General features: G+C 59.9%; 1 protein-coding gene across 11 annotated transcripts in view; it reads right to left on the reverse strand.

The window, feature by feature from the left end:
• Window positions 1-14500, reverse strand: part of MADD (MAP kinase activating death domain) — an 853817-nt gene that overhangs the window by 70549 nt on the left and 768768 nt on the right. For all 11 annotated transcript variants that reach the window (XM_078684455.1, XM_078684462.1, XM_078684460.1 and 8 more), the window contains one exon: window positions 13678-13724. In XM_078684455.1, the coding sequence (XP_078540581.1) occupies window positions 13678-13724 (47 nt within the window). The remainder of the gene's footprint in view (window positions 1-13677; window positions 13725-14500) is intronic.

The following is a 14500-nucleotide window of genomic DNA, read 5'->3' on the forward strand; positions in this document are numbered from 1 at the left end:
ACCTCACACCCAGCACCTTTGGGGACCCTCTCCGTCCAGAGGACTCTCAGACCTAACACCCAGCACCTTTGGGGACCCTCTCCGTCCAGAGGACTCTCAGACCTCACACCCAGCACCTTTGGGGACCCTCTCCGTCCAGAGGACTCTCAGACCTCACACCCAGCACCTTTGGTGACCCTTTCCGTCCAGAGGACTCTCAGACCTCACACCCAGCACCTTTGGGGACCCTCTCCGCCCAGAGGACTCTCAGACCTCACACCCAGCACCTTTGGGGACCCTTTACGTCCAGAGGACTCTCAGACCTCACACCCAGCACCTTTGGGGACCCTTTACGTCCAGAGGACTCTCAGACCTCACACCCAGCACCTTTGGGGACCCTCTCCGTCCAGAGGACTCTCAGACCTCACACCCAGCACCTTTGGGGACCCTCTCCGTCCAGAGGACTCTCAGACCTCACACCCAGCACCTTTGGGGACCCTCTCCGTCCAGAGGACTCTCAGACCTCACACCCAGCACCTTTGGGGACCCTCTCCGTCCAGAGGACTCTCAGACCTCACACCCAGCACCTTTGGGGACCCTTTCCGCCCAGAGGACTCTCAGACCTCACACCCAGCACCTTTGGGGACCCTCTCCGTCCAGAGGACTCTCAGACCTCACACCCAGCACCTTTGGGGACCCTATCCGTCCAGAGGACTCTCAGACCTCACACCCAGCACCTTTGGTGACCCTTTCCGGCCAGAGGACTCTCAGACCTCACACCCAGCACCTTTGGGGACCCTCTCCGTCCAGAGGACTCTCAGACCTCACACCCAACACCTTTGGGGACCCTCTCCGTCCAGATGACTCTCAGACCTCACACCCAGCACCTTTGGGGACCCTCTCCGTCCAGAGGACTCTCAGACCTCACACCCAGCACCTTTGGGGACCCTTTCCGTCCAGAGGACTCTCAGACCTCACACCCAGCACCTTTGGGGACCCTCTCCGTCCAGATGACTCTCAGACCTCACACCCAGCACCTTTGGTGACCCTTTCCGCCCAGAGGACTCTCAGACCTCACACCCAGCACCTTTGGGGACCCTCTCCGTCCAGAGGACTCTCAGACCTCACACCCAGCACCTTTGGGGACCCTCTCCGTCCAGAGGACTCTCAGACCTCACACCCAGCACCTTTGGTGACCCTCTCCGTCCAGAGGACTCTCAGACCTCACACCCAGCACCTTTGGGGACCCTCTCCGTCCAGAGGACTCTCAGACCTCACACCCAGCACCTTTGGGGACCCTTTCCGTCCAGAGGACTCTCAGACCTCACACCCAGCACCTTTGGGGACCCTCTCCGTCCAGAGGACTCTCAGACCTCACACCCAGCACCTTTGGGGACCCTTTCCGCCCAGAGGACTCTCAGACCTCACACCCAGCACCTTTGGGGACCCTTTCCGCCCAGAGGACTCTCAGACCTCACACCCAGCACCTTTGGGGACCCTTTCCGCCCAGAGGACTCTCAGACCTCACACCCAGCACCTTTGGGGACCCTTTCCGCCCAGAGGACTCTCAGACCTCACACCCAGCACCTTTGGGGACCCTCTCCGTCCAGAGGACTCTCAGACCTCACACCCAGCACCTTTGGGGACCCTATCCGTCCAGAGGACTCTCAGACCTCACACCCAGCACCTTTGGGGACCCTTTCCGTCCAGAGGACTCTCAGACCTCACACCCAGCACCTTTGGGGACCCTCTCCGTCCAGAGGACTCTCAGACCTCACACCCAGCACCTTTGGGGACCCTTTACGTCCAGAGGACTCTCAGACCTCACACCCAGCACCTTTGGGGACCCTCTCCGTCCAGAGGACTCTCAGACCTCACACCCAGCACCTTTGGGGACCCTCTCCGCCCAGAGGACTCTCAGACCTCACACCCAGCACCTTTGGGGACCCTCTCCGTCCAGAGGACTCTCAGACCTCACACCCAGCACCTTTGGGGACCCTCTCCGTCCAGAGGACTCTCAGACCTCACACCCAGCACCTTTGGGGACCCTCTCCGTCCAGAGGACTCTCAGACCTCACACCCAGCACCTTTGGGGACCCTTTCCGCCCAGAGGACTCTCAGACCTCACACCCAGCACCTTTGGGGACCCTTTCCGCCCAGAGGACTCTCAGACCTCACACCCAGCACCTTTGGGGACCCTCTCCGTCCAGAGGACTCTCAGACCTCACACCCAGCACCTTTGGGGACCCTCTCCATCCAGATGACTCTCAGACCTCACACCCAGCACCTTTGGGGACCCTCTCCGTCCAGAGGACTCTCAGACCTAACACCCAGCACCTTTGGGGACCCTCTCCGTCCAGAGGACTCTCAGACCTCACACCCAGCACCTTTGGTGACCCTTTCCGTCCAGAGGACTCTCAGACCTCACACCCAGCACCTTTGGGGACCCTTTCCGCCCAGAGGACTCTCAGACCTCACACCCAGCACCTTTGGTGACCCTCTCCGTCCAGAGGACTCTCAGACCTCACACCCAGCACCTTTGGGGACCCTCTCCATCCAGATGACTCTCAGACCTCACACCCAGCACCTTTGGGGACCCTCTCCATCCAGATGACTCTCAGACCTCACACCCAGCACCTTTGGGGACCCTCTCCGTCCAGAGGACTCTCAGACCTCACACCCAGCACCTTTGGGGACCCTCTCCGTCCAGAGGACTCTCAGACCTCACACCCAGCACCTTTGGGGACCCTCTCCGTCCAGAGGACTCTCAGACCTCACACCCAGCACCTTTGGGGACCCTCTCCGTCCAGAGGACTCTCAGACCTCACACCCAGCACCTTTGGGGACCCTCTCCGTCCAGATGACTCTCAGACCTCACACCCAGCACCTTTGGGGACCCTCTCCGTCCAGAGGACTCTCAGACCTCACACCCAGCACCTTTGGGGACCCTTTCCGTCCAGATGACTCTCAGACCTCACACCCAGCACCTTTGGGGACCCTCTCCGTCCAGATGACTCTCAGACCTCACACCCAGCACCTTTGGGGACCCTCTCCGTCCAGAGGACTCTCAGACCTCACACCCAGCACCTTTGGGGACCCTTTCCGCCCAGAGGACTCTCAGACCTCACACCCAGCACCTTTGGGGACCCTTTCCGCCCAGAGGACTCTCAGACCTCACACCCAGCACCTTTGGGGACCCTCTCCGTCCAGAGGACTCTCAGACCTCACACCCAGCACCTTTGGGGACCCTCTCCGTCCAGAGGACTCTCAGACCTCACACCCAGCACCTTTGGTGACCCTCTCCGTCCAGAGGACTCTCAGACCTCACACCCAGCACCTTTGGGGACCCTTTCCGTCCAGATGACTCTCAGACCTCACACCCAGCACCTTTGGGGACCCTCTCCGTCCAGAGGACTCTCAGACCTCACACCCAGCACCTTTGGGGACCCTCTCCGTCCAGAGGACTCTCAGACCTCACACCCAGCACCTTTGGGGACCCTCTCCGCCCAGAGGACTCTCAGACCTCACACCCAGCACCTTTGGGGACCCTCTCCGCCCAGAGGACTCTCAGACCTCACACCCAGCACCTTTGGGGACCCTCTCCGCCCAGAGGACTCTCAGACCTCACACCCAGCACCTTTGGGGACCCTCTCCATCCAGATGACTCTCAGACCTCACACCCAGCACCTTTGGGGACCCTTTCCGCCCAGAGGACTCTCAGACCTCACACCCAGCACCTTTGGGGACCCTTTCCGCCCAGAGGACTCTCAGACCTCACACCCAGCACCTTTGGGGACCCTCTCCGTCCAGAGGACTCTCAGACCTCACACCCAGCACCTTTGGGGACCCTCTCCGTCCAGAGGACTCTCAGACCTCACACCCAGCACCTTTGGGGACCCTCTCCGTCCAGAGGACTCTCAGACCTCACACCCAGCACCTTTGGGGACCCTCTCCGTCCAGATGACTCTCAGACCTAACACCCAGCACCTTTGGGGACCCTCTCCGTCCAGAGGGCTCTCAGACCTCACACCCAGCACCTTTGGGGACCCTCTCCGTCCAGAGGACTCTCAGACCTCACACCCAGCACCTTTGGGGACCCTCTCCGTCCAGATGACTCTCAGACCTAACACCCAGCACCTTTGGGGACCCTCTCCGTCCAGAGGGCTCTCAGACCTCACACCCAGCACCTTTGGGGACCCTCTCCGTCCAGAGGACTCTCAGACCTCACACCCAGCACCTTTGGGGACCCTCTCCGTCCAGAGGACTCTCAGACCTCACACCCAGCACCTTTGGGGACCCTTTCCGTCCAGAGGACTCTCAGACCTCACACCCAGCACCTTTGGTGACCCTTTACGTCCAGAGGACTCTCAGACCTCACACCCAGCACCTTTGGGGACCCTTTACGTCCAGAGGACTCTCAGACCTCACACCCAGCACCTTTGGGGACCCTTTACGTCCAGAGGACTCTCAGACCTCACACCCAGCACCTTTGGGGACCCTCTCCGTCCAGATGACTCTCAGACCTCACACCCAGCACCTTTGGTGACCCTTTCGCCCAGAGGACTCTCAGACCTCACACCCAGCACCTTTGGGGACCCTCTCCGTCCAGAGGACTCTCAGACCTCACACCCAGCACCTTTGGGGACTCTCTCCGTCCAGAGGACTCTCAGACCTCACACCCAGCACCTTTGGTGACCCTTTCCGCCCAGAGGACTCTCAGACCTCACACCCAGCACCTTTGGTGACCCTCTCCGTCCAGAGGACTCTCAGACCTCACACCCAGCACCTTTGGGGACTCTCTCCGTCCAGAGGACTCTCAGACCTCACACCCAGCACCTTTGGTGACCCTTTCCGCCCAGATGACTCTCAGACCTCACACCCAGCACCTTTGGTGACCCTTTCCGCCCAGAGGACTCTCAGACCTCACACCCAGCACCTTTGGTGACCCTTTCCGCCCAGAGGACTCTCAGACCTCACACCCAGCACCTTTGGGGACCCTTTACGTCCAGAGGACTCTCAGACCTCACACCCAGCACCTTTGGGGACCCTCTCCGTCCAGATGACTCTCAGACCTCACACCCAGCACCTTTGGTGACCCTTTCCGCCCAGAGGACTCTCAGACCTCACACCCAGCACCTTTGGGGACCCTCTCCGTCCAGAGGACTCTCAGACCTCACACCCAGCACCTTTGGGGACTCTCTCCGTCCAGAGGACTCTCAGACCTCACACCCAGCACCTTTGGTGACCCTTTCCGCCCAGAGGACTCTCAGACCTCACACCCAGCACCTTTGGTGACCCTCTCCGTCCAGAGGACTCTCAGACCTCACACCCAGCACCTTTGGGGACCCTTTCCGTCCAGAGGACTCTCAGACCTCACACCCAGCACCTTTGGGGACCCTCTCCGTCCAGAGGACTCTCAGACCTCACACCCAGCACCTTTGGGGACCCTTTACGTCCAGAGGACTCTCAGACCTCACACCCAGCACCTTTGGGGACCCTTTACGTCCAGAGGACTCTCAGACCTCACACCCAGCACCTTTGGGGACCCTTTACGTCCAGAGGACTCTCAGACCTCACACCCAGCACCTTTGGGGACCCTCTCCGTCCAGAGGACTCTCAGACCTCACACCCAGCACCTTTGGGGACCCTATCCGTCCAGAGGACTCTCAGACCTCACACCCAGCACCTTTGGGGACCCTTTCCGCCCAGAGGACTCTCAGACCTCACACCCAGCACCTTTGGGGACCCTCTCCGTCCAGATGACTCTCAGACCTCACACCCAGCACCTTTGGTGACCCTTTCCGCCCAGAGGACTCTCAGACCTCACACCCAGCACCTTTGGGGACCCTCTCCGTCCAGAGGACTCTCAGACCTCACACCCAGCACCTTTGGGGACCCTCTCCGTCCAGAGGACTCTCAGACCTCACACCCAGCACCTTTGGTGACCCTCTCCGTCCAGAGGACTCTCAGACCTCACACCCAGCACCTTTGGGGACCCTCTCCGTCCAGAGGACTCTCAGACCTCACACCCAGCACCTTTGGGGACCCTTTCCGTCCAGAGGACTCTCAGACCTCACACCCAGCACCTTTGGGGACCCTCTCCGTCCAGAGGACTCTCAGACCTCACACCCAGCACCTTTGGGGACCCTATCCGTCCAGAGGACTCTCAGACCTCACACCCAGCACCTTTGGGGACCCTCTCCGGCCAGAGGACTCTCAGACCTCACACCCAGCACCTTTGGTGACCCTTTCCGCCCAGAGGACTCTCAGACCTCACACCCAGCACCTTTGGGGACCCTCTCCGTCCAGAGGACTCTCAGACCTCACACCCAGCACCTTTGGGGACCCTCTCCGTCCAGAGGACTCTCAGACCTCACACCCAGCACCTTTGGGGACCCTTTCCGTCCAGAGGACTCTCAGACCTCACACCCAGCACCTTTGGGGACCCTCTCCGTCCAGAGGACTCTCAGACCTCACACCCAGCACCTTTGGGGACCCTCTCCGTCCAGAGGACTCTCAGACCTCACACCCAGCACCTTTGGGGACCCTTTCCGCCCAGAGGACTCTCAGACCTCACACCCAGCACCTTTGGGGACCCTCTCCGTCCAGAGGACTCTCAGACCTCACACCCAGCACCTTTGGGGACCCTCTCCGTCCAGAGGGCTCTCAGACCTCACACCCAGCACCTTTGGTGACCCTCTCCGCCCAGAGGACTCTCAGACCTCACACCCAGCACCTTTGGGGACCCTTTCCGCCCAGAGGACTCTCAGACCTAACACCCAGCACCTTTGGGGACCCTCTCCGTCAAGAGGGCTCTCAGACCTCACACCCAGCACCTTTGGGGACCCTTTACGTCCAGAGGACTCTCAGACCTCACACCCAGCACCTTTGGGGACCCTCTCCGTCCAGAGGACTCTCAGACCTCACACCCAGCACCTTTGGTGACCCTCTCCGTCCAGAGGACTCTCAGACCTCACACCCAGCACCTTTGGGGACCCTTTCCGCCCAGAGGACTCTCAGACCTCACACCCAGCACCTTTGGGGACCCTCTCCGTCCAGAGGACTCTCAGACCTCACACCCAGCACCTTTGGTGACCCTTTCCGCCCAGAGGACTCTCAGACCTCACACCGAGCACCTTTGGTGACCCTCTCCGTCCAGAGGACTCTCAGACCTCACACCCAGCACCTTTGGGGACCCTCTCCGTCCAGAGGACTCTCAGACCTCACACCCAGCACCTTTGGGGACCCTCTCCGTCCAGAGGACTCTCAGACCTCACACCCAGCACCTTTGGTGACCCTCTCCGTCCAGAGGACTCTCAGACCTCACACCCAGCACCTTTGGGGACCCTCTCCGTCCAGAGGACTCTCAGACCTCACACCCAGCACCTTTGGTGACCCTCTCCGTCCAGAGGACTCTCAGACCTCACACCCAGCACCTTTGGTGACCCTCTCCGTCCAGAGGACTCTCAGACCTCACACCCAGCACCTTTGGTGACCCTTTCCGCCCAGAGGACTCTCAGACCTCACACCCAGCACCTTTGGGGACCCTCTCCGTCCAGAGGACTCTCAGACCTCACACCCAGCACCTTTGGGGACCCTCTCCGCCCAGAGGACTCTCAGACCTCACACCCAGCACCTTTGGGGACCCTTTCCGTCCAGAGGACTCTCAGACCTCACACCCAGCACCTTTGGGGACCCTCTCCGTCCAGAGGACTCTCAGACCTCACACCCAGCACCTTTGGGGACCCTCTCCGTCCAGAGGACTCTCAGACCTCACACCCAGCACCTTTGGGGACCCTCTCCGTCCAGAGGACTCTCAGACCTCACACCCAGCACCTTTGGGGACCCTTTCCGTCCAGAGGACTCTCAGACCTCACACCCAGCACCTTTGGGGACCCTATCCGTCCAGAGGACTCTCAGACCTCACACCCAGCACCTTTGGGGACCCTCTCCGTCCAGAGGACTCTCAGACCTCACACCCAGCACCTTTGGTGACCCTCTCCGTCCAGAGGACTCTCAGACCTCACACCCAGCACCTTTGGTGACCCTTTCCGCCCAGAGGACTCTCAGACCTCACACCGAGCACCTTTGGTGACCCTCTCCGTCCAGAGGACTCTCAGACCTCACACCCAGCACCTTTGGGGACCCTCTCCGTCCAGAGGACTCTCAGACCTCACACCCAGCACCTTTGGGGACCCTCTCCGTCCAGAGGACTCTCAGACCTCACACCCAGCACCTTTGGTGACCCTCTCCGTCCAGAGGACTCTCAGACCTCACACCCAGCACCTTTGGTGACCCTTTCCGCCCAGAGGACTCTCAGACCTCACACCCAGCACCTTTGGGGACCCTCTCCGTCCAGAGGACTCTCAGACCTCACACCCAGCACCTTTGGGGACCCTTTACGTCCAGATGACTCTCAGACCTCACACCCAGCACCTTTGGTGACCCTCTCCGGCCAGAGGACTCTCAGACCTCACACCCAGCACCTTTGGGGACCCTTTACGTCCAGAGGACTCTCAGACCTCACACCCAGCACCTTTGGGGACCCTTTACATCCAGATGACTCTCAGACCTCACACCCAGCACCTTTGGGGACCCTCTCCGTCCAGAGGACTCTCAGACCTCACACCCAGCACCTTTGGGGACCCTCTCCGTCCAGAGGACTCTCAGACCTCACACCCAACACCTTTGGGGACCCTCTCCGTCCAGAGGACTCTCAGACCTCACACCCAGCACCTTTGGGGACCCTCTCCGTCCAGAGGACTCTCAGACCTCACACCCAGCACCTTTGGGGACCCTCTCCGTCCAGAGGACTCTCAGACCTCACACCCAGCACCTTTGGGGACCCTCTCCGCCCAGAGGACTCTCAGACCTCACACCCAGCACCTTTGGGGACCCTTTCCGCCCAGAGGACTCTCAGACCTCACACCGAGCACCTTTGGGGACCCTTTCCGCCCAGAGGACTCTCAGACCTCACACCCAGCACCTTTGGGGACCCTTTCCGGCCAGAGGACTCTCAGACCTCACACCCAGCACCTTTGGGGACCCTTTCCGCCCAGAGGACTTTCAGACCTCACACCCAGCACCTTTGGGGACCCTCTCCATCCAGATGACTCTCAGAGCTCACACCCAGCACCTTTGGTGACCCTTTACGTCCAGAGGACTCTCAGACCTCACACCCAGCACCTTTGGGGACCCTTTCCGCCCAGAGGACTCTCAGACCTCACACCCAGCACCTTTGGTGACCCTCTCCGGCCAGAGGACTCTCAGACCTCACACCCAGCACCTTTGGGGACCCTTTCCGTCCAGAGGACTCTCAGACCTCACACCCAGCACCTTTGGGGACCCTCTCCGTCCAGATGACTCTCAGACCTCACACCCAGCACCTTTGGGGACCCTCTCCGTCCAGAGGACTCTCAGACCTCACACCCAGCACCTTTGGGGACCCTTTCCGTCCAGAGGACTCTCAGACCTCACACCCAGCACCTTTGGGGACCCTCTCCGTCCAGATGACTCTCAGACCTCACACCCAGCACCTTTGGGGACCCTTTCCGTCCAGAGGACTCTCAGACCTCACACCCAGCACCTTTGGTGACCCTATCCGCCCAGAGGACTCTCAGACCTCACACCCAGCACCTTTGGGGACCCTATCCGTCCAGAGGACTCTCAGACCTCACACCCAACACCTTTGGGGACCCTCTCCGTCCAGAGGACTCTCAGACCTCACACCCAGCACCTTTGGTGACCCTCTCCGTCCAGAGGACTCTCAGACCTCACACCCAGCACCTTTGGTGACCCTTTCCGCCCAGAGGACTCTCAGACCTCACACCCAGCACCTTTGGGGACCCTTTACGTCCAGAGGACTCTCAGACCTCACACCCAGCACCTTTGGGGACCCTCTCCGTCCAGAGGACTCTCAGACCTCACACCCAGCACCTTTGGGGACCCTTTCCGTCCAGAGGACTCTCAGACCTCACACCCAGCACCTTTGGGGACCCTCTCCGCCCAGAGGACTCTCAGACCTCACACCCAGCACCTTTGGGGACCCTCTCCGTCCAGAGGACTCTCAGACCTCACACCGAGCACCTTTGGGGACCCTCTCCGTCCAGAGGACTCTCAGACCTCACACCCAGCACCTTTGGGGACCCTCTCCGTCCAGATGACTCTCAGACCTCACACCCAGCACCTTTGGGGACCCTTTCCGCCCAGAGGACTCTCAGACCTCACACCCAGCACCTTTGGGGACCCTCTCCGTCCAGAGGACTCTCAGACCTCACACCCAGCACCTTTGGGGACCCTCTCCGTCCAGAGGACTCTCAGACCTAACACCCAGCACCTTTGGGGACCCTCTCCGTCCAGAGGACTCTCAGACCTCACACCCAGCACCTTTGGGGACCCTCTCCGCCCAGAGGACTCTCAGACCTCACACCCAGCACCTTTGGGGACCCTCTCCGTCCAGAGGGCTCTCAGACCTCACACCCAGCACCTTTGGGGACCCTCTCCGTCCAGAGGACTCTCAGACCTCACACCCAGCACCTTTGGGTGACCCTCTCCGTCCAGAGGACTCTCAGACCTCACACCCAGCACCTTTGGGGACCCTTTACGTCCAGAGGACTCTCAGACCTCACACCCAGCACCTTTGGGTGACCCTCTCCGTCCAGAGGACTCTCAGACCTCACACCCAGCACCTTTGGGGACCCTCTCCGTCCAGAGGACTCTCAGACCTCACACCCAGCACCTTTGGGGACCCTTTCCGCCCAGAGGACTCTCAGACCTCACACCCAGCACCTTTGGGGACCCTCTCCGTCCAGAGGACTCTCAGACCTCACACCCAGCACCTTTGGGGACCCTCTCCGTCCAGAGGACTCTCAGACCTAACACCCAGCACCTTTGGGGACCCTCTCCGTCCAGAGGACTCTCAGACCTAACACCCAGCACCTTTGGGGACCCTCTCCGTCCAGAGGACTCTCAGACCTCACACCCAGCACCTTTGGGGACCCTCTCCGCCCAGAGGACTCTCAGACCTCACACCCAGCACCTTTGGGGACCCTCTCCGTCCAGAGGGCTCTCAGACCTCACACCCAGCACCTTTGGGGACCCTCTCCGTCCAGAGGACTCTCAGACCTCACACCCAGCACCTTTGGGTGACCCTCTCCGTCCAGAGGACTCTCAGACCTCACACCCAGCACCTTTGGGGACCCTTTACGTCCAGAGGACTCTCAGACCTCACACCCAGCACCTTTGGGTGACCCTCTCCGTCCAGAGGACTCTCAGACCTCACACCCAGCACCTTTGGGGACCCTCTCCGTCCAGAGGACTCTCAGACCTCACACCCAGCACCTTTGGGGACCCTTTCCGCCCAGAGGACTCTCAGACCTCACACCCAGCACCTTTGGGGACCCTCTCCGTCCAGAGGACTCTCAGACCTCACACCCAGCACCTTTGGGGACCCTCTCCGCCCAGAGGACTCTCAGACCTCACACCCAGCACCTTTGGGGACCCTCTCCGTCCAGAGGACTCTCAGACCTCACACCCAGCACCTTTGGGGACCCTCTCCGTCCAGAGGACTCTCAGACCTCACACCCAGCACCTTTGGGGACCCTCTCCGTCCAGAGGACTCTCAGACCTCACACCCAGCACCTTTGGGGACCCTCTCCATCCAGATGACTCTCAGACCTCACACCCAGCACCTTTGGGGACCCTCTCCGTCCAGAGGACTCTCAGACCTCACACCCAGCACCTTTGGGGACCCTCTCCGCCCAGAGGACTCTCAGACCTCACACCCAGCACCTTTGGGGACCCTCTCCGTCCAGAGGACTCTCAGACCTCACACCCAGCACCTTTGGGGACCCTTTCCGTCCAGATGACTCTCAGACCTCACACCCAGCACCTTTGGGGACCCTCTCCGTCCAGAGGACTCTCAGACCTCACACCCAGCACCTTTGGGGACCCTCTCCGTCCAGAGGACTTTCAGACCTCACACCCAGCACCTTTGGTGACCCTCTCCGTCCAGAGGACTCTCAGACCTCACACCCAGCACCTTTGGGGACCCTCTCCGTCCAGAGGACTCTCAGACCTCACACCCAGCACCTTTGGGGACCCTCTCCGTCCAGAGGACTCTCAGACCTCACACCCAGCACCTTTGGGGACCCTTTCCGCCCAGAGGACTCTCAGACCTCACACCCAGCACCTTTGGGGACCCTCTCCGTCCAGAGGACTCTCAGACCTCACACCCAGCACCTTTGGGGACCCTTTCCGCCCAGAGGACTCTCAGACCTCACACCCAGCACCTTTGGGGACCCTTTCCGCCCAGAGGACTCTCAGACCTCACACCCAGCACCTTTGGTGACCCTCTCCGTCCAGAGGACTCTCAGACCTCACACCCAGCACCTTTGGGGACCCTCTCCGTCCAGAGGACTCTCAGACCTCACACCCAGCACCTTTGGTGACCCTTTCCGTCCAGAGGACTCTCAGACCTAACACCCAGCACCTTTGGGGACCCTCTCCGTCCAGAGGACTCTCAGACCTCACACCCAGCACCTTTGGGGACCCTCTCCGTCCAGAGGACTCTCAGACCTCACACCCAGCACCTTTGGGGACCCTTTCCGCCCAGAGGACTCTCAGACCTCACACCCAGCACCTTTGGGGACCCTTTCCGCCCAGAGGACTCTCAGACCTCACACCCAGCACCTTTGGTGACCCTCTCCGTCCAGAGGACTCTCAGACCTCACACCCAGCACCTTTGGGGACCCTCTCCGTCCAGAGGACTCTCAGACCTCACACCCAGCACCTTTGGGGACCCTTTCCGCCCAGAGGACTCTCAGACCTCACACCCAGCACCTTTGGGGACCCTTTACGTCCAGAGGACTCTCAGACCTCACACCCAGCACCTTTGGGGACCCTCTCCGTCCAGAGGACTCTCAGACCTCACACCCAGCACCTTTGGGGACCCTCTCCGTCCAGAGGACTCTCAGACCTCACACCCAGCACCTTTGGTGACCCTTTCCGCCCAGAGGACTCTCAGACCTCACACCCAGCACCTTTGGGGACCCTCTCCGTCCAGATGACTCTCAGACCTCACACCCAGCACCTTTGGGGACCCTCTCCGCCCAGAGGACTCTCAGACCTCACACCCAGCACCTTTGGGGACCCTCTCCGTCCAGAGGACTCTCAGACCTCACACCCAGCACCTTTGGGGACCCTCTCCGCCCAGAGGACTCTCAGACCTCACACCCAGCACCTTTGGGTGATGCAGCAAATTAAATGCACTAGAAGCGGCGGCCTCTTCTATTGAGTTTTGGGTCCTCAGATGTGGAACAGTTTTTCAGTGGATCTCGGGTCTAATTTTCTGCAGAAAACAGAATACTTCACACTTTCGCTAAAAGGTGCTCCCTTCTTTGGGTTGCTTTCTCTATCCTAACCCTATGCAACCCTAGCATAAGCGCTGCACTTTAGAAGGTAGTAATCCAATTATAAATAAACTGACAAATGGTGCCAGTCAAGGGCAGAAAAGGGCAGTGTCACACCTGTAGAAAACTAGTGAGTACAAATGAAAGGCCATCTCCTAACATTGTGCTTAGTGAGTAAGCAAAGGAGCCCTGAGAGAAGCATGCAGCATGTCACAGAGCATGGTAAACCTGCATACATGTAAACACAGACATACAGTACTCACATGGGGACGGTCGGCTCGATACTCACCATTGGGGTCTTGTACTTGTGGCTTACCACTTCTTTAGTTTCAGGAACTAGAAACAAAGCGAGAGAAGGAAATGATAAATGAACAAGACGAGAAATGTTCAAGTTGCAGTTGTAGAAATGCAGAGAGTGAGAGGCTCAGGCACCTCCCTCGGATCAGAGAAATGCAAAATGAGATACAATCACTTGAGAGTGACTCGATCAAGCACCTTTAGGCAAGATTTGACTCCACCAGCCAAACAAGAGGAGATGGGACACCACCAGGACAGTACAATGAGAACAAACACCGGCACCACCAGCACAGTACAATGAGAACAGACACCGGCACACAGGCACCACCAGCACAGTACAATGAGAACAGACACCGGCACACAGGCACCACCAGCACAGTACAATGAGAACAGACACCGGCACACAGGCACCACCAGCACAGTACAATGAGAACAGACACCGGCACACAGGCACCTCCAGCACAGTACAATGAGAACAAACACCGGCACCATCAGCACAGTACAATGAGAACAGACACCGGCACACAGGCACCGGCACACAGGCACCACCAGCACAGTACAATGAGAACAGACACCGGCACACAGGCACCACCAGCACAGTACAATGAGAACAGACACCGGCACACAGGCACCTCCAGCACAGTACAATGAGAACAGACACCGGCACCTCAAGCACAGTACAATGAGAACAGACACCGGCACCATCAGCACAGTACAATGAGAACAGACACCGGCACCTCAAGCACAGTACAATGAGAACAGACACCGGCACACAGGCACCTCAAGCACAGTACAGTGAGAACAGACACCGGCAC

The sequence above is a fragment of the Lissotriton helveticus genome, chromosome 3_2 (assembly GCF_964261635.1).
Source record: "Lissotriton helveticus chromosome 3_2, aLisHel1.1, whole genome shotgun sequence".
Lineage (NCBI taxonomy): Eukaryota > Metazoa > Chordata > Amphibia > Caudata > Salamandridae > Lissotriton > Lissotriton helveticus.